Genomic DNA, 24,422 nt, shown 5'->3' on the forward strand with positions numbered 1-24,422 from the left:
GTATTTGTGTCTAGGTTTTTTTTGTCTGCAGGGCTTCCCATGATTCCTTCAGAGTGTTTCAACCCAGCCACCCCAACCTGAAGCTCTTCACATTCCTTCCTAAAGGGATACCATTAAGAGGCATGTTTTCCTCTCCTTGTTCTTACTAGCAAGAAGAAAAGGCCACAGACCTTGCAAATTCAGTTCAAATCCTGGACTAAATCGTTCACGATTGGTCCTTCTGTTTGAGAACAGCCTTTACAGCAGCAGATAAAGAATGATGCAATAGTAGAGGGAGCCCTGAAATAGCAGCATTACCTCACTATTTTTGTTGTGACCACTGTGCTCTTTTGTAAAGCATGCACTTCCTACTACTGCAGGGAGCTGGGAGAGCAGAAATAATAAGATGCTCACCTTGTTAGCCAAGGATTAGGCCCAAGCAGTATATATTTAATTAGACTTTAAAGAGCTTAGTTCAATGTTAGGAGATGCAGTTCTTCCCTGTTGCTGCTGCCTCAATATAATTGTTTCAGTAAGTGTTCTGCTTGTCAAGAGAAAGGAGAGTGTTTTCAGATATTGTGAGTATTGTTTTTGTTTGCGTTTAGATTAAGAAGAAGAAAGTTGACTCAAAGCTCTTGTAGAGGTCATCTAATCTGTTTGGTTGAGAAGATCTGTCCTCCCACAGACTCGCCTTCGGCACTATAAAGGAATACCTCTTCCTGATGACAAGCTCTCTTTGCAGTGTTACCTCACCCTTGGTCATTCTAGAAGCAACATCTTCTATTACAAAAACTTAGGAACTACATCACAAATTAGAGCACTGTTTGCATAGGCCACATCTTTGGACTACTACCTACCACAAGACCCAGGGCATTCACAATGAGCATTAGCGAAGACGACGTGGAGAAGTTTCTTGATGGCAACCCTACTTTTGCCAAGCAGTATTTTGAGAAGAAACTAAGAACAGACTCCTGGGATAGCAATGAGAGTGAAATCCTTTTTGAGTTGATCCAAGATATGCAAGAAAGTATAAACATGGAGAAAGTTGTTTTCAAGACCTTGAGAAGAATCAGGTCCCTTATTCACGCTGACCGCTGTAGTCTTTTCATGTACAGGCAGAGAAATGGCACGCCTGAACTGGCAACAAGGCTTTTCAACATCCAAGAGGGAAGCACCCTGGAGGAATGCCTGGTCTCCCCAGACTGTGAGATCGTCTATCCTTTGGACATAGGCATTGTGGGCTACGTTGCGCAAACCAAGAAAACCATGAACATCAAGGATGTCAGTGAGGTAGGTTTCCATTTATTCATTCACTTGGTAGAAGAAAATATTACATGCTTGGTAGTACAAAGGGTTCAAGAGGTAGCAGGGCATCTCAGGGCTTGGTCAAACCTCTTGTGGTGTTAACAGATGTGTGTAACCGCTGTGTAGTGGAAACCAAAGCACCAGTAGCAAGTTTGTAAGTTGCTTCCCATTTCATTTATGGAGTGAGGTGAAGATAAGCATATTAGTTACACTAGGTGTTAATGCCTGCAAACAAGTGCACTGTCACACCTTGCCTGTCTAATTAAAAACAAAAAAAAAACAAAACAAAAAAAAATCACACCTAGTCCAGCAGAGAATAGAGAGTGAGGTACAGTCAGATCTACACTGAATGCACATGGAATTTTTCACACACATTTATATTCCATGAGTAATTGGCAAAGAGACATAAATGCTTTATGGTACGTCTAGAAAAGGTTTTCCACCATAAATGAAATTTGAAAATGTTTGCTGTCTGATGAAGCTTGGGCTGGGGGCAGTTAGGGGCATTTTTATCAACCAGAGGGAGCGGACCTCAGAACAGATGGATTAACTGCAACCTGTGTAGGGGTGGTCTTAACCATAAGCAGCAAGAGACAAACTTTGACCAAAAAAACCCCTTTCAGCAGACACTGCACACTGCAATACCAGGAGGGTTCCAAGGAATTTTAATGCTTTATTTTTATGCCTTCATGACAATATTTACCCCCCATATTCCTGGGTTGAATCATGTAAACCTGAATGGCAGCAATAACAATCCGCTTGTTCTAATCATAGGTATAAAACTAAGATCCATGTGACCCAAATATAGCATTTGGGATTACTCCATCTATTGTTTGCTAGTTACAAAGAGACCACCTGTTTACCCATCTATTTGTTTCTCAATACGAGAATATCCAAATGCTTCAGCAAAAACTTTCTTGTCCTCCACAGAACATACTCAGATATTGATTTGGTTTTGCAACCATTTTGGGGGGAAAGGAGGGAAGCATCAGAATGTGACTTAAACTTTTTAAAGCCCTCTGGCATCAGATATTTCTCCAAGAATATGGAAGGATTTCAGTGCTGTGAGCCAAGTGCTGCACGCCAACTCTAGTGCTTTCAGGCATTGCCATAAGGCACTCCCTTTGAAGGACACCCAGAGGGTAAATGCTCAGTCTACCCCAATTGGCAGGGAAGACCAGCAGTGAGGGAGGTATGGGGAGAAGGTGCATCAGGGAGTGATTATTCTTTCTGGTGTAGCCTTCTGAATATGATCAGAGCTGTGGGACTTTTTCTAACGCAGCTAGAAGGACTCGTAGCTGACAAGTTATGCAGCTGTGCAGGGAGAAGATCTTGGGTCAGCAAGACCATCCCTGCACTCCCTATTGGCAGGTGATGATGGTGTCAATAACACCCTGTGCAGGTGAGGTGATGGGCCATCTGCCTTCCCCGCACTACCCTTTCTCTGCTTTGTTTTCTTTTTGGGGGGAGTGGGCAGTGACATTCACATAAGGAACAACTGGAGGAGATCCCTTTGTGCTGCCCCTGCACCATGACCTAGCACTCTCCCAGTGGTTTGGATGGCAATTCCTTCATGGGCGACCCCCTGGGCAGCCCAGTCCATACAGATGCTATCTGCATATAGCAACAGCTGCCAAAATGCTCCTAGGGCAGAAGGGAGTGGGTTGCTTTCAGGGGCAGGGGGAGAGTGCCCAGAACCACACACTGCTGGTGGCAGCTACATCCTCCATTGGGATGTCTTCCCTACCCATCTACCACCCCATGCACAAAGGCCCAGCAACATGGGAGGGAATGCCTGGGAGAACATTTTCAAGAGAATCAAGAGGTAGATGGCTTCATGGAGGCTGCAAGCCGATGGCAGCTTCAGGGCCCAGGCAAAAGCAGAAGGAAAATGAGGGTGAGTGAACTTCCCAGTGACTGTACCAGACAGCACTGGTTTATAAACTTTGCCTACACAGTGCTGCGTGGTAACTGGCTGTACCCACTTCGCAGTGTTAACAAGAAGTCAGAGGAAAGGATGGAGGAGGTACTATGAAGTGAATGACCACTGGAGAGCCTCCTTGTTCTGACAGTTTGACAGGTTAAAGCTTATGATTTGCAAGATCTTTGCAAAAACTGCCAAAAGTGCACGTGTTGCAATCAGAAGCCACAGCCAGTTCTCTTGATACTAGCTTTATTACCTGTACGTTGTCTAATTTTCTGCTAATTCATTTCTCTTCCTCAATAATCTTTTAAGCAAAACTTTCTTTAGCCAGCTTACTTCAAGAGGCTGTGCTTTGACTTGGTTTTAAGACTACAGACATAGTAGAAAATGTTTAATGTGTAAATTCTCTATTGAACAGTGTGCCCAGTTCAGTCCATTTGTTGATGAGCTCACCGACTACACTACGAAAAGCATCCTTGCGACACCAATCTTGAACGGCAAAGATTTAGTTGCTGTCATTTTGGCTATTAACAAGCTGAATGGCCCATACTTCACCAGCTCTGATGAAACAGTAAGTGGTCAGTAGCTCAGTTTCTATCAAGCAGTTGTTGCTTTTGCCATGTAACACTGACTCTTCTACACTAGGGATGTCTGCTTTAGTGAAGCTCCACTGGTGTGAATTTCCTTACAGGGGACTCACTCTGTAACAGAAGAGGCTTATTATGAGGATGCTTATCTCAGAAATCTTTAAGGGAAGTTACAGTGGGATAAGCCTCATCTCACACCAGTGCAAAGCAAAAGGTTTATCCAGGGGAATTACCATGACGTTGCTAAAGGAGTGTTATGAAATCCAGTATACACGAGGCTGCTACTGCATTCGACTCAATCTCATTGTTTGCCTTTTCAGCTTTTTCTGAAGTACCTGAATTTTGCCTCCTTGAACTTGAAAATTTATCACTTGAGTTATCTTCACAATTGTGAGACTCGAAGAGGCCAGGTAAGAGTGAAAATGTAAGATTGGAATGTATCTCAAAGTCAAATGAGTGCGTTCTTCTGATTTCAAAGATGTAGCTGATCTGCTTCAGAGATTTGTGCCTGAAGAGCAGAAAGAAAAAGGTGCCCTCATCTGCTTTCGGATACTGCTCCTTCCCCAGAGTCCTTCATTAGTCTCTCTTCCTGCTGCTGTTGGCAAAAATGCAGGAGCCGATGCAGTGGCACCAGCTTCAGCAGGACTGAGCTCCAGATGTTTTCTTGAACTCAGGCTATGAAACACTCTTGGGGCATTTAACCACTTCAGGCAGCAGCACCAAGAGATTTCCCAAAACAGTTAAGACTGTGGTATTTTTTCCTTATCTGCTTATTAAAAATTGCTATCAAATTTTTTCTTAGTACCAGTAAAATGATTCTCATATGCCTGTTGTAGTGGCCTCCCTCAGTAGAAATTAACAGAGATGAGGGTTTTAGGGTGTTCTGAATTGAAATAATTCAGCCACCATTCCTTTCCATGATTTGGGTTATGAAAAGGCTCTCAAATTTATCGGGATGGATGTGAATCCATGCAATCACTTTCTGCAGCAGACAACTGGTTGTCATTGAAGAAGACATGCAACCGTGTCTATGCTTCATGGCAGCCATGCTCTTGCCTCCAGTAGGGGTTTCCTGTAGGGGATAAATGCCTGTTTCAGCAAAATGGATGCAGAATAAAATTTTATTTTAGAAGCTTTGGAAGAGCACTTATACTTACTAATTCATTATCTCATGTACTTCATCTGATTTTTTCAGTAATCAAAAACATGAACAATTGTCTGGTGATACAGCCATCTAGTAATGCTGAGTAATTCAACTAAATAGAACTAGCAGAAGTTTGTTCCTGTTGAGGGCTTAGCAGTAGGACTGGGGGAGGTAAGAAAGGGGCTAGAAGACAAAGTGGAGACCCAAGAAGTAGAAGGCCCTTTGGGCAGGAGTGTCAATCTGCTCAAGGGTAGGATGGCCCTGCAGAGGGATCTGGACAGGCTGGATAATTGGGCCAAAGCCAATTGTATGAGATTCAACAAGGCCAAGTGCCAGGTCCTGCACTTGGGTCACAGCAACTGCATGCAATGCTACAGGTGTGGAGACCTTATCGCTCTCTACAACTACCTGAAAGGAGGTTGTAGTGAGGTGGGTGTTGGTCTCTTCTCCCAAGTAGCTAGCGATAGGACAAGAGGAAATGGGCTTAAGCTGCGCCAGGGGAGGTTTAGACTGGAAATTAGGAAAAATTTCTTTACGGAAAGGGTGGTCAGGCATTGGAACAGGCTGCCCAGAGAGGTGGTGGAGTCACCATCCCTGGAGGCGTTTAAAAAACGGGTAGATGTGGCACTTCGGGATATGGTTTAGTCTGGTCTACCCTTGATTAGTCTAGAGTGGGCTTGGTAGTGTAGGTTAATGGTTGGACTGGATGATCTTAAAGGTCTTTTCCAACCTAGATGATTCTATGATTCTAGGTATGGGGAAGAGTGGCTGGAAAGCTGCCTGGCTGAAAAGGACCTGGGGGTGTTGGTTGACAGCTGGCTGAACATGAGCCAGCAATGTGCCCAGGTGGCCAAGAAGGCCAACAGCATCCTGGCTTGTATCAGAGGTAATGTGGCCAGCAGGAGCAGGGAGGTGATTGTCCCCCTGTACTCAGCACTGGTGAGGCCACAGCTTGACTACTGTGTTGCGTTTTGGGCCCCTCAGTACAAGAAGGACACTGAGTTGCTGGAGCATGTCCAGAGAAGGGCAATGAAGCTGAAAGGTCTGGAGAACAAGTCTTATGACAAGTGGCTGAGGGAACTGGGATTGTTTAGTCTGAAAAAGAGGAGGTTGAGGGGAGACCTTATCGCTCTCTACAGCTACCTGAAAAGGAGGTTGTAGTGAGGTGGGTGTCGGTCTCTTCTCCCAAGTAGCTAGCAATAGGACAAGAGGAAATGTCCTCATGTTGCATCAGGGAAGGTTTATGCTGGATATTAGGATAAATTTCTTTACTGAAAGAGTGGTCAAGCATTGGAACAGGCTACCCAGGGAAGTGGTGGAGTCACCATCCCTGGAGGTGTTCAAAAAACGGGTAGATGCGGCACTTTGGGACATGGTCTAGTAGGCATGGTGGTGTTGGGTTGACAGTTGGACTGATGATCTTAGAGGTCTTTTCTAACCTTAATGATTCCTAGTTTTACTTTCATTAAAAAATAATCCAGCCACCAAGCCAGGAAACATGAAATTAATTATTACTCTACTCTTAATTGGTTTAGTGGTGGACTTGGTAGTGTTAGGTTAATGGTTGAACTTGATGATCTTAAAGGTCTTTTCCAGCCTAAACAATTCTATGATTCTATGATTCTATTCTATAATGTCTCCTGCAGGGTGCTCTGGTCTGGGGCTGAACCCAGAAGTCCTGCGTTCATATATATCACTGCTGCATCAGCAAGTCCCACAGAAAGGGAGGAAAGCGAAAACAAGATGCAAGACCCACTGCTAGTTCTCCCAATAGTTCAATTGGGAGACCTTTGGCCATCTAGATCTATGTCTGTGTGAGAGTTAATACGGTTCATTGTGTTAGACTTAAAAGTACTGAAGTAGAGTGAGCAAATGACATTTTCAAAGGTGGTCTAGGATTTTAATATTGCAAATCCCAACTGCAAAGACTGGGGGATACTGGAAGTAAAATGGCTTGTGCAAAGACAGTTCAGTCTGCTTGTGCTCAGATACTGTGTAAGAATCTTATTAGAAGACCATATAACACATTTTGCCCAACTTCTTTCCATTATTCCATGAACTGGCCATTCTTCAGGTGTTTCTTTCAGTCTTCCTCACTGGGCTTGTGGCTTTCAACATTACTTATTGCATGCTGTAAAATGCAAAAAATAACCCATTGCTCATTTTTCTCTAGTGGTTTGTATGACAACCCCACTATCCTATCTCATGCTCAGAGGCCAGTGACATTGAACGCCTCAGACTTTATAGGATTGGCAGAGTTGTCCCAATTTATGGATTAGAAACAGAGACCAATGCAGCTCAGAATTGTCAAAAATACCTACTAGTGCCCAATGAGGAGGTGAGACACACTTTCCCTGACTGTGGCCATGTAACAGTACTTCTTGTTCAAAGCACAGGTCCAGCCAGCTTCAGGTAGCTGCTCTCACTTCTGAAGTACTGCTCCTCATGTCTCCTGGGCTTGGAAAGCGAAGCACACACATTCAGATACAGGCACACATGCACTAGTTGAGCTAGGCAATTGCATAGGTGGCTTTCTTGCCATTTCAGAGGAAATTAAGTTCTCTGTTACGCCCACAAAGACCTCCCTTGTGCCACCAGAAATACTTGCCTAACTCGCTGCATAACCTCCATTTTTACAAATGAAAGAGCCTAATAGCAATAACTTTCTTAAGGGTACATCTGTGGGGCATGGGATGGGGAAAAGGATCATAGGCTGATGCACACACGAAGCAGCTGTGCAAAGACTTTGAGGAAAGTGTTAATTTGGGTATTTCCAACTCCAGCCTCTGGAATTTGCAACGCTTTTGGTGTCAAGTGGTTTTGGATGCAAGATTTTACTTATGGATATAAAATGTAAGTGGGGCCATCTCTTTATCTGGCAGTACTACTTTTTTGTGCTATAAGACTGGACTTTCACATAACACTCCATGATGACCTGACTCTTCCTCAGACTGCATCTTTCCCTGGTAATTCCCAGTGTGAATAAACAATGCTTTTACATTTCACAGTATAGGTTACTATTGCACTTTTCAGGAACTGTAGTATAAAACCCCAATTGTTTCCTTGTTACTTTCAAGGAGAGGCTATGCTTACATTTGGATTTTATCCTGCAGGTGCTGTTGTGGTCAGCTAATAAGGTTTTCGAGGAATTGACAGACATTGAGAGGCAGTTTCACAAGGCTTTTTACACAGTGAGAGCATACCTGAACTGCGACCGGTACTCAGTAGGTCTGCTGGACATGACGAAGCAGAAGGTGAGGGTTCACATGTGTGTTGCACATCTTTCTGCATTGCTGCTATCCACTGAGGGGTGATGTGAGGAGATAAGTTTTAGTGGGGCAGCCAAAGTGCTAGCTAGCTTTGAGTCATTATTCCTGCTATTGTGCAAATGAAGACCCTGGGATAAACAAAAGAGAGGGAAAAGGAAGAGCTTATCACTGGAATGAGACTATGGAAGGAGCCCGAGATTGGGAAGACAAAGGAAGGGCAAACATGTCTGACCATGGCAATCCTGGTCAAAGCCTGCAACATAAGCACAGCCTCACAAAGTCTGTGGATATCAGAAGTATAATGAGATACCTTTGGAAACCCCCAGCAACAAAGCAGCCACCTTCCTCAAGGACTCATCCACATGTATGCTATCCAGGCTTTTAGGTGAAATTTGGCTTCATGAAAATAAGCTGAAGGAAGCTAAGTTACTTCTGCAGCTCTGATTTGCTCTGATTGTTTGCACATTTGGCAAGCTTTATGTGGGGGTTACACAGCATCCTTGTCATAGGAGCCCTGCTTTAGTCCATAGTCAGACTGACTCAAGCTACGTTGGACTTTGATCTCCACCATGTTGCCAGAGCCTTTATAGCACGCCGTCTTGTGAAGTGTTGTATTAAAACATCATTAGTGTGCTAAAGACATTTTGATCAGCATTATAATGTAGCCTAAGAAAAATAAAAAATATTCTTTCACTTTAGCAAGCTAGAAAGTAGTAGGTCAGCCCTATGGTCACACTCTCGAAAATGAAGAACACATAAAATATTGACATAGCTGTTTGCTCTGTGAGTACAGCCTGTGCTGTTGACTGAATGAAGCAACATCCTGTATATAGGCAGTATATGACTATATATAGACATACAATGCACCTGATACTTCCTGGTTTAGATATACCATTCTGCTACCTAGCATTGAACTAGTTTTATTATTTCATGCCTTGTTTACACAGTACCAAACTGTGTAGCATGGTAGAGCAGTGGTTCCTTTGAGGCTCAAGGCAGAACACACTTTTCTACTCTAAAAATGCTTCTTTCATTTTAAAACCAGGAATTTTTTGACCTGTGGCCAGTCCTGCTGGGAGAAGTTCCCCCCTACTCAGGACCTCGCACCCCAGATGGCAGGGTACGTGAGAATCAGATTTCTTAAATGCTTTCCTGTCTGGCTGGATTGCCTCACCACTTATTTTAACACCGGTCTTCTTTTTATTTGTAGGAAATAGTCTTTTACAAAGTCATTGATTATATATTACATGGAAAAGAAGACATTAAAGTTATCCCGTAAGTGCCCAGCTTCTGTATGCTAGGTACTGACACAGAGTGTAGCTAAAACCAAGGTTCCCCAGGACTTAAAGACATTAATGAGGAGATATGCAAAGGACCAACTAAGGCTGAGTAAGAGAGCCAGAATGTAAGTAAGTTGGTGATTCAACTCACATTTCTGTGGGACAAAGATTTCCTCCAGAGCATTGGGATCCTGGCTTGCAAGTCAGGCTCCAAAAGTCACTGCAACCAGTGATTGTTTTTAGATGCAGAAGTGAACTGCCTTGCCTGCCTGCAGTTTTGCAACTCTCCTTGCCAGGCTGAGGCATCACTGCTCCTTGGTACCTTCCCTGTGTCAGTGGGTGAGCCCATCCAGCTTGCTCTTGTGTTGTGGCGCCCACTGTCCCAGCCCGGCCTCTCACCCTCTGCTACCCTTCCAACCTCTCATGGTCACTCCTGCTCCCCTTGCTTCTCTCTTATCCTTCAGTCACTGACCTCATCTCAAGGCTACCTCTGGCATTACCTCCTCTCTTGACACCACACTGAGGCTCCCTCTTTCTGAAAACCACCCTGTCTTCTTGCCACTGAATTTTTCAGAGGAACCTTGGACAAATCTGACATAATAGTTTTGCCCAGTTCTGGTCACACCGCTTTGCATCGGTATAAGTGCTGCAAGAAAGGCCTCCCTTGCTTAGGTACAGCAGTGTTAAAAAGTTCAGGCTGGCAGACACTCTTAGACAGGAACTTTCTTTTATCTTTCTCTGCGCTGAAGGTCTGAAACACGGGCCCCACTCCCAGGAACAACTTTTTCTTAAGTCTCAGCAGACTATGATATTTTATGAGTTATTTTGTATTGAATCCTTGAAGGAAAATTATTTACTTAAGTGAAAAATTTTTGCTTGCACACATGGGTCCTTTGAAAGTAACAGGACTGTTTAGTAACTGAGGGTGAAACATGTAAACGTGGATTGTGCAATCAGCTGGATGCATTTCAGCTCCATGATCATTCTTCAGTAAATATATATCCTTAATTTCTCTCATGCTTTTTCTTTCATTCAGAAATCCTACCCCAGATCACTGGGCGCTAGTTACTGGACTGCCAACTTATGTGGCTGAAAGTGGATTTGTAAGTACATAACTTAGGCTTCATCAAGGCTTTCTGAGATTAAGTCATACTAATGCTGCTTTCTTATCAATTCAGTTTTTTAGTTTTGGTATTTTAACTTCGCATTGCCCATATTGTAAAACCTTTTCTTTTGTGTGATCCCCTAGATTTGCAACATTATGAATGCTGCTGCAGATGAGATGTTTAACTTTCAGGTACCGTGAAAACTTCCAGTCCCATCAAGGATTCTACTTTGCTTGCAGAAATGTAATTTAGACTCAATATTAGGCATACAAATATTTCTTTAGCCTGTAGTCTTGATGTAAAATGGGAGTGCTAATGTATTTAGAAAACACATTAAGTACATGGTGTCTTCTGCTTGCTATTGCTTCAAGGAAGGTCCTCTAGATGAATCAGGATGGACTATCAAAAATGTTCTCTCCATGCCAATAGTCAACAAAAAGGAAGAAATTGTTGGCGTTGTCACATTTTATAACAGAAAAGATGGGAAACCATTTGATGAACAGGACGAGACCCTCATGGAGGTATAGTTCCTTGCTGCAGCTGGAAGTAGTTCATATGGTTGAGAGAGGTCACTATTGCTCATTGTACATCTGCATAGCATCCCCCAGTGTTTTGCAGCTGAGTTTCTTTGTTGCTTATAGAGGTGTTATGCATCAGCTTGAAAGTTTTGAAAGCAACTATATGAAATACTTGGGGGGGGGGGGGAGTCGGTCTTGGAAACCCAGCTGTGTTCACATAATTTTGTTTCAGCATTCTTGGACTGGACACCTAGCCATGAGCAGCTACCATGACCATTCTGAGCTGTGTTCACATACATGCCAGCTGTCTCACACTGGCTGAGCAACTCCCTCGAGAAATTACACAGAAATTGTCTCTGCAGCTAAGATACAAAGCATGACTGGCTATTGAATCTACCAACAGCAGCTGTAATTAAAGACCTCGATGCTTAGAAATGCTCCTATGCTAGTTTCAATTCAATACAGGCATTCAGCTCTTGGCATCTGTTACCAATCAGAATGTTTCCTGAAATAGGCTTTTCTTACCAAACAAAAAGACTGAAAAAAAAAAAATCAGTTTGAATTGGCCACTGGACAGCAAACAAGTTGAGAGCAAACAGAGGGTGTGAGTAAACATATGTGAAAGGTGATGAGACCACCTTGCTTTCCCTTGATACAAGGGTTCCTGACCTGCTGTCACCATTGTGACACCAGCCTTTCCACAGGCGTGGAGACACTTGCAACAACACAGAAATAGCTTTCCATATGCTGAACTGGACAGAGGGTCCTTGAACCTCCACAGCATGTATGCTCTGGAAGCCTGGGCAGATTCAACAGCTGGGGAGCTGCTCTGCTGAGGAGCAAGTAGTAGCTGGGAGCAAACACATGGTTGTTCATTGCTAGACTTGTGGCCAAAGTGGAGCCTGTGTTTCTCTAAAAATATATCATGCAGTTATATTTCTGTGTCTTGGAGGAACAGGGGTTTTGATTATTTCATTATTTCCTTCTTTTCCCCTGACCAAGTCTTTGACACAGTTCCTGGGCTGGTCTGTACTCAACACAGACACATATGATAAGATGAACAAGCTGGAGAACCGGAAGGACATTGCTCAGGATATGGTGCTCTACCATGTGAAATGTGACAAGGATGAAATCCAGGAAATTCTGGTAATGCTTTGCAGTTGGCATGGCAATGGCATGGCAATGCAACTGGCATGGCCCATGACTTATGGCCCAGACACAGGTCTCCCATCCTGTGGAAAAGCTTCCAGCCACCACGGTGTGGAGGCAGCACCAGGGGCCCCAGTTACTGCACAGTGGCAGAACAACACTTTGAGTCTGTGGTCTGCCCTCCACCTTGGCATGCTGTGTCTTTCTAATTTCCTCAGCAAGGGCATCCCTGGATGTGGGCTCATGCGGGTGTTACTCAGGGCAGGACAGTAGGGGTGGAAGAGGAGCTGATTTATTCCCCAAAACCTGCTTAGTGCAGAGGATGTGGACTTAGAGGACCCAGCTGGGACACTGGCTCTAGGGGGACATTTGCAATTGGGGGAAACAAGAACAATAATCAAGGAGAGGGAGAACATTTTTACCAGGAAGAATGGATTGAAAGACCAGAAATAAAAGCAAGGTCCAGGAGGAAAACAAAATTTGCATATGAGAGCTGCCCTAGATTGCCCCAAAGCTGCACAGTGCAAAGTCCAGTGGGGTTCAGTCGTCAGTTTAACACATCCATGCTCTTTGCAGCCAACACGAGAAAAGCTGGGGAAGGAACCAAGTGAGTGTGAGGAAGAGGAGCTGGCAAGCATCCTGGTAAGAGCAATGTAGCACTGGAATGGACAGCCATGGCAAACAAATATTGCCTGGGTGGATGCAGGGAAGAGTTCCCAGTGTTGGCACACTGGTACACATCGACAGGGCACCTGGTGAAGGGTGAAGGCAAAGCAGACCCTGCCCTCCTCTGCTGGGTGAGTTTGAGATTAGTATTATCAGGTGGCAGTGAATGCCTTCCCCAGCTCCTGGGGAGTACCTGCTCTCTGCCACTTTATCTCAAGGGGTTTGAAGTCCATCTAGAAACACAGCAGCCACCTTGACTTGTCACACATTTTGTTCTCCAGAGTAAATATGGAGGGCTGCAAGTCTTCCCTTGTAAGACATGTCAAGTTTGGAGTCTCCAAACTATATCAAATCAACAAGAAAATTGCTTAACAGAAAACAAGCAATATTTCTTTCACTTGACCAAAAATGCCCTCTTTCTTCCCCCACGAATGGGGTTATCATGAAAAGCTGCATTTCAGTCTATTTATGTGTAATATTCTAAACAGAAAAGTTCCCAGCAGTATCAGACTGATGAAATTTTGTTAAGCAAAACCCATTCCAGGTGTTTCTAGGGATGGTGTAAATAGCACAAGCAACAAACAGTCCCACCTCTTTTACAGAAAGAAGAACTCCCAGGACCCACCAAGTTCGAAATCTATGAGTTCAGGTTCTCCGATTTTGACTGCACTGAGCTAGAGCTGGTGAAGTGCGGCATTCAGATGTACTATGAGCTCGGCGTGGTTAAAAAGTTCCAGATCCCACAGGAGGTAGGAGCTGGCAACACCCAGGGACTCCCGTCTTGGATGGCAGACTCGCTGCGTGGCTGAGGTCCCTGTGCGTGTGCTGCACAGCTCATGGAGCAGCCAGAAGTCTGGGTTCACGGGAGCTTGCAGGGAGAGGCGCGTGCATCCTGAGCCCACTCACCCTGCTGAGGGCAGGGAACCCCCTGACAAAGGCCCTGGTCACTACATGCAGGTTTGGAGTGTGAAGCTGGCCTCTTCTGCTCTGCACTGTCTGCTACAGATGTGGGTTTGCTATTGGGTCTACACAGATGGGGGCTATACCATGCAAAAAATTGCTTGCACTTGCTGTGTCTGCCACTCACAGCCACAGTGTGAAAGCATGGTTTCCAGGCATAACATGGGGCAGTGCATACTTGTGCATGTGTTTCATTTGCTATAGCATATACCCTATAGCTTTCAGCCAACGTATGCTGAAACCTGCACTGGCAGGTCCCTCTTTTCTTCCCACTGCAAACACAGATGTGCCTTCATTTGGTGCAGTTGGCACCAACTTCCTGACTGCTGGAAACAGGAGTGGTGTGACCCTGTGGGAACAATGACCCCATAGCCCCTGATGTGCAAGTTCACAGCTTTTGCCACAGCTCAAGCCCCTGTAGGACTTTCAGGCATTTCCTGAATGCCATGTAGGCATTTCAGCAGCTCTGGTGCTCCCCAAGAGATTTCTCAGCACATTATCTGAGGTTTACTTCCATCTGGCGGGATCTGGAGGTAACTGCAGGAAGTGTTTTCACCCTGGAAAGGCAGGCTGGGAAGTAGGAGGGAAGTGAAGGGCTCTGAATGGGAATTACTTCTGTGCTTCTTACTTATAGCATGTCAATGTCAAAAAGTATTCAAAATATCTACTCTGCAACAACTAATCCCTGGTACAAGTGTGAAAAGCAGTCATTCTTTGCTACCACTCTGGGCAGTTGATATTTTAAAAAAAGAATACTCATCCATGATTAATTTGCTCTCTAATGAGAAAACCTATATAGCTACAAGAGGCAGTACGCATGAAGAAGTAGAATGCAGAGGGAAAAAACAGTTTGTTATTTAATGCCCTATATTTTAATTGTTTAGGCGATATAAACACAACCCATCTCTACATCTATGGAGCCATATCTCTTGAAGAAAAGTATCAGAATTAGTAAATCACAAGACATGGGAGGGACAAATCTTGTGAGTGACAACATAGAGAAACACAGAAATTCAATAGATTCACAAACAACAGGATGAAATCTCTTTTCCTCTAGACATTGCTGTTTCTTGCTTCTCCCACAGGTATCTCTGTGGTTTTATTTTTCTTAAAAAAAAAAAAAAAAGAGAGAAAAAGATATTAGAAAGCACAGAGCTATATTTTAGTGTCCCCTTTAGCCCTCCACTAGGCTTTACTATACACCACCGTCAGGGAAGCCTGATGATATTACAGCTTCAGATTCCTTTCTGGGGCCACCTCCTGTAGAGCTGGTCTGAATCTCACCATGACTTCTGTACATGGCCTTTATTGCAACAGCAACAAGCAGCAGCTTCATCACTCAAACTAATATCTTCTTCCCCAATTTCCAGGTTCTGGTAAGGTTTGTGTACTCTGTCAGCAAAGGCTACCGGAAGATAACTTACCACAACTGGCGCCATGGCTTCAACGTTGCGCAGACCATGTTCACGCTCCTGATGGTAAGGTAACATCACCCCAGTTAATTCTGTGGCATGGCTTTATTTACAGGAGGTCTTCCGTGGTGCCCTGGAGATATGCAGGGCTTCCTTTGAATCCTGGTGTAGGATAAGAATTTGTCACTCCTAGCACAGGTCCTGCTAAATGAGGTCTCTGTTTGCCTTAAGTGACAGTCCTTGCGTTACACTTAAAGCCGTGGCCAGTACTGCCCAATGAATGGAGTGCTTTAGTTCTCACAGGTACAGACGTGTGTAGTGTTGAAGAGCCTCCAGATTAAATCCTTCTGCAGGGTAGTGGAGAGAGGCTACAGGACTTCCCTTCCTCCAATACCTTCTGACAGCAAGAGCCAGACTGAAGTTAGCTGGCTGGAATGGACACAATCTCAGGCTTTCCATTCCCAGGCAGGACAGTCACAGGTGTAAGTCTATCACTAGCATGAATGTGGCAAGTGACATTTCTCACAGGCTTTCAGAAAAACAGGTGCCCCAACAAGAAAAACAGGTGTCAGACTGCTGCTTCACACCAGGGATGGACCAGCACCAGGACCCGGTGCAAATGGTATGGCCCACACAGCTTGCAGCAGAATTACACCTACCACCACTAGACAATCCTTTGGGTGATTAATCTTGGAGACCCCATTGCCAGAAAGATGCAGAGCCCCTTCACAAAGTATTTTGTGTCCAGTGACTGGAGGCGTGCTTATGAGGGCCCAGGTGTCCCTAGGGCATGAGGCTGCTATAGCAGCAGGTAGCCAACATCACAGGTGGGCATCGAGCACATATGCATGACATATTCTGAGTCTGAAACATTTCATTCCAGCTGCTTCCTCATTTTAACCTAAGTGTAGTGTGTATTGCATTTAGCTTCACAAGTATTTTCAATTCTCCTGGACTGTTTCAATAAGGAGATTCCCAGCACAGGGCAGTCATAGCTCAGTAGCTTTTCCTGTAAGAGATACTAACAGACGACATGCAAATTCTCACCCTCCAGACTGGTAAACTGAAGCGTTACTACACAGACCTTGAAGCCCTTGCAATGGTAACTGCTGCTCTATGCCATGATATTGACCACAGGGGAACCAACAACCTTTACCAAATGAAGTAAGCACTTTCCTACCACTTCAAACCATTTACTGTTTCTCTTGTGTGGAGTGGGATCAGGCTGTGATCACACCAAACTCCAGTACAGCTCTGTTTCATACACAGGGGTAACAACTTCTGCAAATAACCTTGCTTTTCAGCTTGCTACAGCACTTGGGCTTATGCTTTTGCCAGTGGGGAAACTGAAATTTTGCAGTGCTCTCTGGGGCTTTCTTTACCTCCTAGTAAACCTCCTTTGGTTAAAACAACACTCTACGTTACTATTACAGGGTGGAACAAGTGCAGCACAGGCATTTAGTAGCCTGAGCATCATAAGAGACTCGGGATGCCACAAGAAGCATCCTGCACAAGAAGCCTACTTTTTGCTGGAAGGTATCTATGGAGAAAGCGCCATGCATGGCACTGCCCTCACCCCCTGCAAAAACAAAGCACCTATGAGTATGAGGGTGCTGCTCTCAGTAGGGAGTTACTAGCTACAGAAAAACAGTTGCATGATTTCATTGACCAGTTAAGCCTCTGTTGCTCACTTAAAGTAGTGTTAGATCACAGTTCTTCTGCAATGCTTGCTGGCTATCTTGTTTTACTGTTTTCTTACTGTTTTCTGTTTTCTTGGAAAAATGTAAGTGAAGATGGCTAGTGTTTTGGATACAAGAGGGTCTCACTTTTCAGCTAGGAAAGTGTCCAAGGACTGCTGGTTTTTCTGTTCTTATTACTAGATACCAGCATGTAGATATTAAAGAATGAAACAAGCTTACTATGCTGCGTAATAACAGTCCAGTCATAAGCAACATTTTAGGTGAAATTTGTGGTTGGAATACTGTTTTATACAGTGTACAAATAGTTATAAGCAGTGTCACAATCGTCTTTTACTAGGCTGAAGTCATTAGCTATTCAAAATATTACTCTTAAGACTTTTAAAATTAGTTGAACTTGTGTATGTGAGAAAATTAAATATAAAATGGGACACTTCTTTTTAAGTGCTGCAGTAACATCTTTAATTTTTCCTTTATGCAACCAGATCTCAAAATCCTTTAGCTAAACTTCATGGATCCTCAATTTTAGAGAGACATCACTTGGAATTTGGAAAATTCTTGCTCTCTGAAGAGGTTGGTAATGAACTGTAATTAAGGACATGAAAAATTTACTAGCAGGGAAGTCTTTCAGCAACAACAGAGCTGTCAGCTTAGCACAAGACCTTTCTCTGGTTTGGATATGTGAGGAACTGCAGCTGTGTCACTCCCCAAGAACTCTGTGCTCACCCAGGACCAAAATGTGTAGGCTTCCTAAATGCATGACTTGGTTTCTTCAGAAGTCATATCCTTATCCCCATAGGAATATGTTAAATACAGGATTGTCCTCCTGTAGCCCCTCTGACAGGGCCAAGGCTGACACACTCCCCCAGCTAACTTTTCATTTCAGGTAAATTCACACTGGGGCCAGGGAACAGGGTTTGGGCACACGCTGTGTAACAACCTTCAGGACACTGAACCGGTTCAGTGGACAGACGGGGAGACTAGGCACCAACATACAGTGAATGGGGCTCACAAGCCTTGCACCTTAGGGCAGCAAGATGAAGCTATTATTAAAAAAAAAAAAAAAAAAGTGAGCGCATTTGTCAAAGGGAGATGGCCAGTAACTCACAACAACACAGTGCTTGGATTTTGCAGCTCCTTTTCCTTTGCTTTTCAGTCACTGAATATATGTCAGAACCTCAACCGCAGACAGCATGAGCATGTGATTCACCTGATGGAAATTGCCATTATAGCAACAGACCTGGCACTCTACTTCAAGTAAGTCGGTCATGTACACCATGTGTGAAGGGTGGAAAGTAGCTGGTACTTCACAAAAGCAAGATGTGATGCTTTGCTCTGAGAGCTCTGCTGTGCAGCAATCCTCTTCACGCACACTACCTCTGGGAGATTGCCTTTAATGCTGACATCAGAGCTGGTGGGGAGAGCTCAAATCGTTCAAAAGAATTTTGGACTTTTACTCATTAGCTCACATATGTGACTTTTTAACACTCTATTTCCAGCAAGGCAGTGCTATATAATCCCCTAATGGAAAGAGATGCCTGATATTTTTTTTTTACCTAGCACTTCAGCACTAAAAATACTTATAAATGGCAAATGTCCTGGCCAGGGCTACATTAACTTCTCTGGGAGAGCAGCACAACCCAAATAACAGTTCATAGTCTATTTCACACCCAAAAGCCCAAAATGTCAAACATCTTGGAGCACCATGTGCTGACTTCCTGGGACATAAGGCTGGAAGTCAACAACATATGACTTCCTAATTAGCAAGGAGCTTTCAAAATATGCTTTCAAAATAGAGTGCCAAGACCAGACACAGCTTCTGTGTTTTGCACTGAAGAATGATTATGTAAAATATAAGCAGTCCATAAAAAAGGAATATGAGGGAGGGTGCAATACGCAGTCCTTTCAGTCCAGAGGTAGGGTGGCTATATGGGAGCAGATACCACCACTTCCTTCCTAGGTGGGAACAAGCCGGTCTTTGCCCTCCTTGGTCCATGGTCTGCAAGCAAAGGCTTGGTTGAGATCAGACCCAGGCAAAATGATAGGGCCAGAACATGTATGCAAGTCATTTTGTGGATCTGGCCTAAATGTCTTCTCTGCTAGCATTGAACAGCAGATTTTTCCAGATTTCATGCCACTCAAAACATGGGTGTGTTGTGTATAAACCCCTCCCCAGAATTTGCTACATATATTTAGGTAATATACAAGGTTTACAAGGTCAGACTAAGTATATAAAGCCGGGTAGCTTTACAAATACTCCAACCAGCTCTAGGTTTCCACAGTTTGCTTAAGATTCAGGGAAAAAGCTTTCTTGTGCTGCCAACAAAGGTGGAAACATTTCTCAGCTAACTTGCAGTAGCTCATACTTTCAAGTTCCTGCTCGTGTCTCACCACTATATTTATTTTTAAGTCATCTACAATAGTTTTCCCTTCTTAAGAGAAGCAGGTGATGGTGCTCGGTTTTGTTGGGGGCTTCTTTGAGGACCTAAATGCTAGGACTGCAACTACTGGAAACCCTTCTGGAAGTGTTATCAATACCAGGATCAGCCACCTGGGTTTAACACATTTGTTACCTTGTTTTGGACCTTTTCTTTTTTTTTTTTTCCCCCTCAAAGAAAGAGAACAATGTTTCAAAAGATTGTTGACGAGTCCAAGACGTACGATAGCATGACTGCCTGGACTGAATACCTGTCTTTGGAGACAACAAAGAAAGAGGTTGTCATGTGAGTAGTTGGCTCTGGAAAGGTTAGTGATGCGGTCACTTGGCAAGATCTCCAGAACATGCCTTGCGCTGGACTTAGTACAAAATCAGAACATGATACATTACTGTCCACTCAAATCTGATCTGGAGAAGCAGGGAAAAAACAGGGAAAAAAGTTTAAAGTGGTTCTTCATCCAGATAAGTGGCTGGTTTTGGAGCGTCCTTTTGGTCGTATACTCCTAACAAGATACCAGATCCCTTCTGGCCATATACTCCTACCAGACCACCCTGTAGGCCACAAGCAGGGGCAGGCTGCAATGGCAGATCTACAGGAATCCAATCCATTAGTTATTCCTCCCAGTGGCAACAAATCTGGGTTGCTGTGACCAGACAGATGCTTTTGCAGGACGCTTTGCACTGGTGACAAAGTGCACCCGCAGTCTCACTGCCATCTGCACTGCTACACATCCATGAGGGAACTAAAGATGTTACTCCAAAGCCAAGAAGTTCAGCCCAGCAATGACTAAAGCAGCAAACATCCTAGTGCCAGAAGCAAGCAGTTCCCTAGCATAAATCCATTTTAATCAAGAGAGCAATCCTTGATGAGTGTCCCAGTCAGAGCCAAGGCTGTTACAGCAACCTGTCTGTCTTTACCTATCACTTCAGCAGGGACTGGGGGATACCTGACACAGTACTGGGGTATGAGCAACCTGATCCTGCAAGAGGTAGGGTGTAGGCTGTGGAGAAGAAACTAATTTCTTTCCTCTTTTTAGGGCCATGATGATGACTGCCTGTGATTTGTCAGCAATCACAAAGCCTTGGGAAGTCCAGAGTAAGGTCAGGTGCTTGACATACTGTCAGATTTCTCTAGCTTATAGTTCAAAGTAATGCCATTTCCTAAGCTGCCTAGAAGCTAAATCAGTGTGTCATACCAAAACTACTAAAAGAACTTTAGAATAACTATGGTTTTGATGGACAAACCAATCTTTAAGATTGTAGTTGTGAATTCTGTAGAAAATTCATGTTTATCAACACAGAAAAGAAAAAAAACCAAGTACTTATCTTCTTGGGTTACACTAAGGGTTTTTGCACATAACATGGTTTGTTTTTTTTACAGCAGTACCGGCTGTTTGTTCAGTTGTTTGAGTTCCTTTAGGAGTTCCTTCCTGAACTGTACTTAAGCAATTGCTAAGTAATAAACACGAAAATTTAAAGGAGGATAAAAGAAATAAAACCCACCTTCCTGTTCAGCATGGAGAAAGGACAACTGAGAAAATCGTAATAGGCAGCCACAACTGTGACCAAGAGGCAAATCCTTGAGGGGGATGCATTGGAAATATTTCTTAATAGATGAGCAGCGTCCACTACAATAAAGCTGTTGGCCTGTCCCATTGCTACTGCTGCCCTCCCCAGGAGAAAAGCTGGGGCGGGGGTTGGACATGAAGTAACAGAGGCACCTAGAACTGAGATTTGCATCATGGTGGAGACCTGGAGCACATCAAGTTATAAAGCCAAAGTCAGTGCTAACTTTTCTTTTTCCCTCCCTGGCAATGTAGGTAGCTCTCCTGGTAGCAGCTGAGTTCTGGGAGCAAGGAGACTTAGAAATAAGTGTCCTTCAGCAACAGCCTATTGTAAGTACCATGCAAGAGCCAGACAGTTCCGTTCAGAGAGCAAGTCTCAGCAGAGACTTACTACAAGCAATGCTGCTCTCAGAGCACTGTGCGTCTTGGAAAAGTGGGTACTCAGCTAGGGAAGACCCTCTGCGATAGAGCCTCTTCTCCAGCTCTCCACAGTAGAGTCCCAGTGGCTGTGAACCAGCAAGGAGTGACTGTCCCGCTGGAGACTTTGTGCTGGTCCCTTACAGAAAAAAGGAAAATGAAATACATACATCATAGAGTAAAGCAGAGTTTCCAATAAAGAAAAAAAATTACAAACACGAACTGCATAGAGTCCAGAAATTATTTCTGGTTAATGGAAGTGCGTTAAAGCAATGTTTCTTAACACATTTTCTTCTGCTATAATAACAAATACTTAAATTTGGTATTGAAAGAGCCAAGAGTCATTCTTTGATGTGGCTTCCACCTGTGTGGTTTGGGTTTTCTTTAAGTAGACTTTCATACACACCCTTTACACACAGAGGCATCACAAATGCTACAGTAAGCAACAAGGCCTTATAAGAATATAATTTTATGTTCAGTTATGTTTTAGAGAATTTAAAACCTGTTCAGTGCTTTATAACATGAACCTTTTCTCAGGTATCTGGTGGAGAGGCACAAGGGAAAAAATCGCTGTCCTTCTCCCCACCCATAGACACTGAAAGAACTGTCTAAAATTCCTGCTAAAATAGCAAAGGAAATGAGCCCACTTCACTCCTCTGCAGTGGAGGAAGAGGGCTGTGATGCCCTGTCTTTATGGATGTCATGGCAGAACTGCCAGGCTGAAAAAACAAGGCAGTTTTGGGAAGAAAATAGAGGTGTGTTTTTCAATTAAGTGTTCTCACAAATCATGGTGAGCTTGTGTCCTCCAACAGCCCATGATGGACCGGAGGAAAGCTGCTGAGCTTCCAAAGCTTCAAGTGGGTTTCATCGACTTTGTGTGCACGTTTGTCTATAAGGTAAGCAAAGTGCTCCCTTGCACACCCCATCCTTCTCAACAGGGGTTCAAATCCCAGGTGTGTGGGCGTCTCTCTGGGGCATTGCAGCATGGTTTCTCTTCATGCCGTTAACCCTTTCCCTGCATGAGCCAGCCTGGAAGATGAGATGTTGGGGTCTGTCCTGGGGTATGATGGGCAAGCTCGGACTCTGCGCTGCATTGTGCTGATGGGTGTGTTTTGGTTAGGAATTTTCCCGTTTCCACGAGGAAATTCAGCCTATGCTTGATGGGCTGCTGAACAACAGAAATGAATGGAAGACCCGTGCTGATGAGTATGATGCAAAAATGAAAGCTCTGGAGGAAGAGAAGAAAAAAGAGGAAGAGAAGTTGGCTGCAAAGAAAGGTCAGAAACAATACTTAGTTTTTCATTCCTAACTCAAAAACATACTTATGTGATACTCTTCCAGATCTGCAGCAAGCTTTGCTGACATGGCAAAGTCAGATGCCCAGAACAAGTTTCTTCAATCTTGCTCCACTGGCAAGGTTGAAGACACCTTGTTTTTAAACCTGACACCATGACAGGCTGTCAAAAAGGCCACCTGCTCAAAAGCCCAGGAGCTAGTGCCTGAGAAACTAGTGAGAGTTCACTCAGCATGAATGGCCATGCAGCTGGGGACAGCAGAAAGTCCTTTGCAGTATACGTATGTCCCTGGAAAAGAGCAGAGAGACAGCTCTTTGTACACTGGGGCTGTGGCCGATGCGCTGTCCCACAGGTTATGAAGCAAAAGGAGTTAAGAAAAGCTAACACACTCCTAGGGAGAACACTTGAGGAATTACAGTTCATCCCATTTCTGGCCCAGATTTGGTACTACCTAGAAGCAAGCAGTAGTATCAGTACCTAATTTATTTTAGTAGTAGCAATTTATTTTAGTCAAATCCATTTTTCTTCTTCTGTGAGCCCAGTCTGGGTAGTACTGAAATCCATCAGCTGCAGTGGGTGTTGGGTGAAAGCTTGTTTGGTAGCCTGAGCATTTGTTTCACTCTCAGAAAGGTGGAAGCAAAAGCTCTCCTGGCCTCTCCCAAGTGTCTGAGCAAACATCTGTCAGAACTTGGTGCCTCCACTCCACAGAGACTGCATCTGAAGTCTCCTTTTGTTCCAAACAGAACCAAAATCCCAGCAGCCCATGGGGTGGACATTCCTCAAATGACACAGTTTAGAAATTATTAGAGCTGTCTAGATGTCTTATATCAGTTTAATTCATAATAATTAACTTAAAATATCAAAACTAAGTGCTTTAGCTATGATTTGGGAAATTTCTGAGGAATTCTTTCCTGACTAAGTATTTAAGTAAGGAAGCTTTCTACTAACTCTAAAACAGTCTTTCCAAGCAACCTTACTTTTATAAGGCTGTACAAGTGTAAACTGTACAATTACTTTGCACAGCTCTAGGTATGGCTACTATAGGTATGACCTACATTGATCACTAGATAACTTAGAAGTGCTAAAAACCTCCTGTAATGACTGAGAAGGACATTTATGACTGTACCTTTAATTCTGTGTTTCTTTTTATATGGCAGATGGAATAACCTGCAATGGAGGAACAGCTCCAGCTTCTAAAACCTGTAGCATACTTTAGATCTATTATCAATGCAATATATGCCACCCAAAATGAGAATGCCCATGCTTTTTTTTAAAAAAAAAAAAAAAAAATCATGGCGTACAAATACATTCCTGATTGGACTGTTCTGCTACTTTAATTAGGCTTATGACCAACCAGGGAGGGGCTAGATCTTGTTTGCCTTAATTGCATCTCTTCCTAATGGTGAGAAGCCAGTTCCGTCCTGTCTCTTGCTCCATGTAATGCACCTGATGTCAGGTGGCATATGGCAAGTCAGAACAACATTTGGCCCAATAAATCAGGTTGCATGACTATTTTGCCTCCATTGAAACACTTCTTACCCCAAAGCTGATGGGGCCAGCTGAATTCATATCCTGCTCCATACAACCCCATGTGATTGACAATGTATGCAACCATAGCCCGCACAGTAGGAAAACTGAAGGAGAGCCAAATTTATCATATCTAAGCCTGTATCTGTGAGGATATCAGAAAGAAACCTGTGGGTAGGGGTAAA

General features: G+C 43.8%; 1 protein-coding gene across 1 annotated transcript; it reads left to right on the plus strand.

Moving 5' to 3' along the window:
* The first annotated feature begins 858 nt into the window (after positions 1-858).
* Positions 859-23,926, plus strand: PDE6B (phosphodiesterase 6B). Its single transcript, XM_009487556.2, has 22 exons — positions 859-1,269; positions 3,627-3,779; positions 4,116-4,205; positions 8,053-8,193; positions 9,254-9,328; positions 9,419-9,483; positions 10,525-10,591; positions 10,738-10,785; positions 10,966-11,115; positions 12,115-12,258; positions 12,838-12,903; positions 13,530-13,676; positions 15,258-15,365; positions 16,354-16,463; positions 17,482-17,569; positions 18,153-18,253; positions 19,612-19,719; positions 20,471-20,534; positions 21,254-21,328; positions 22,228-22,311; positions 22,536-22,692; positions 23,868-23,926. The coding sequence occupies exons 1-22, from the start codon at positions 859-861 to the stop codon at positions 23,924-23,926; spliced, it is 2,511 nt and encodes an 836-aa protein (XP_009485831.1).
* The last annotated feature ends 496 nt before the right edge of the window (positions 23,927-24,422 follow it).

This window comes from Pelecanus crispus, chromosome Z, assembly GCF_030463565.1.
Source record: "Pelecanus crispus isolate bPelCri1 chromosome Z, bPelCri1.pri, whole genome shotgun sequence".
Classification (NCBI taxonomy): domain Eukaryota; kingdom Metazoa; phylum Chordata; class Aves; order Pelecaniformes; family Pelecanidae; genus Pelecanus; species Pelecanus crispus.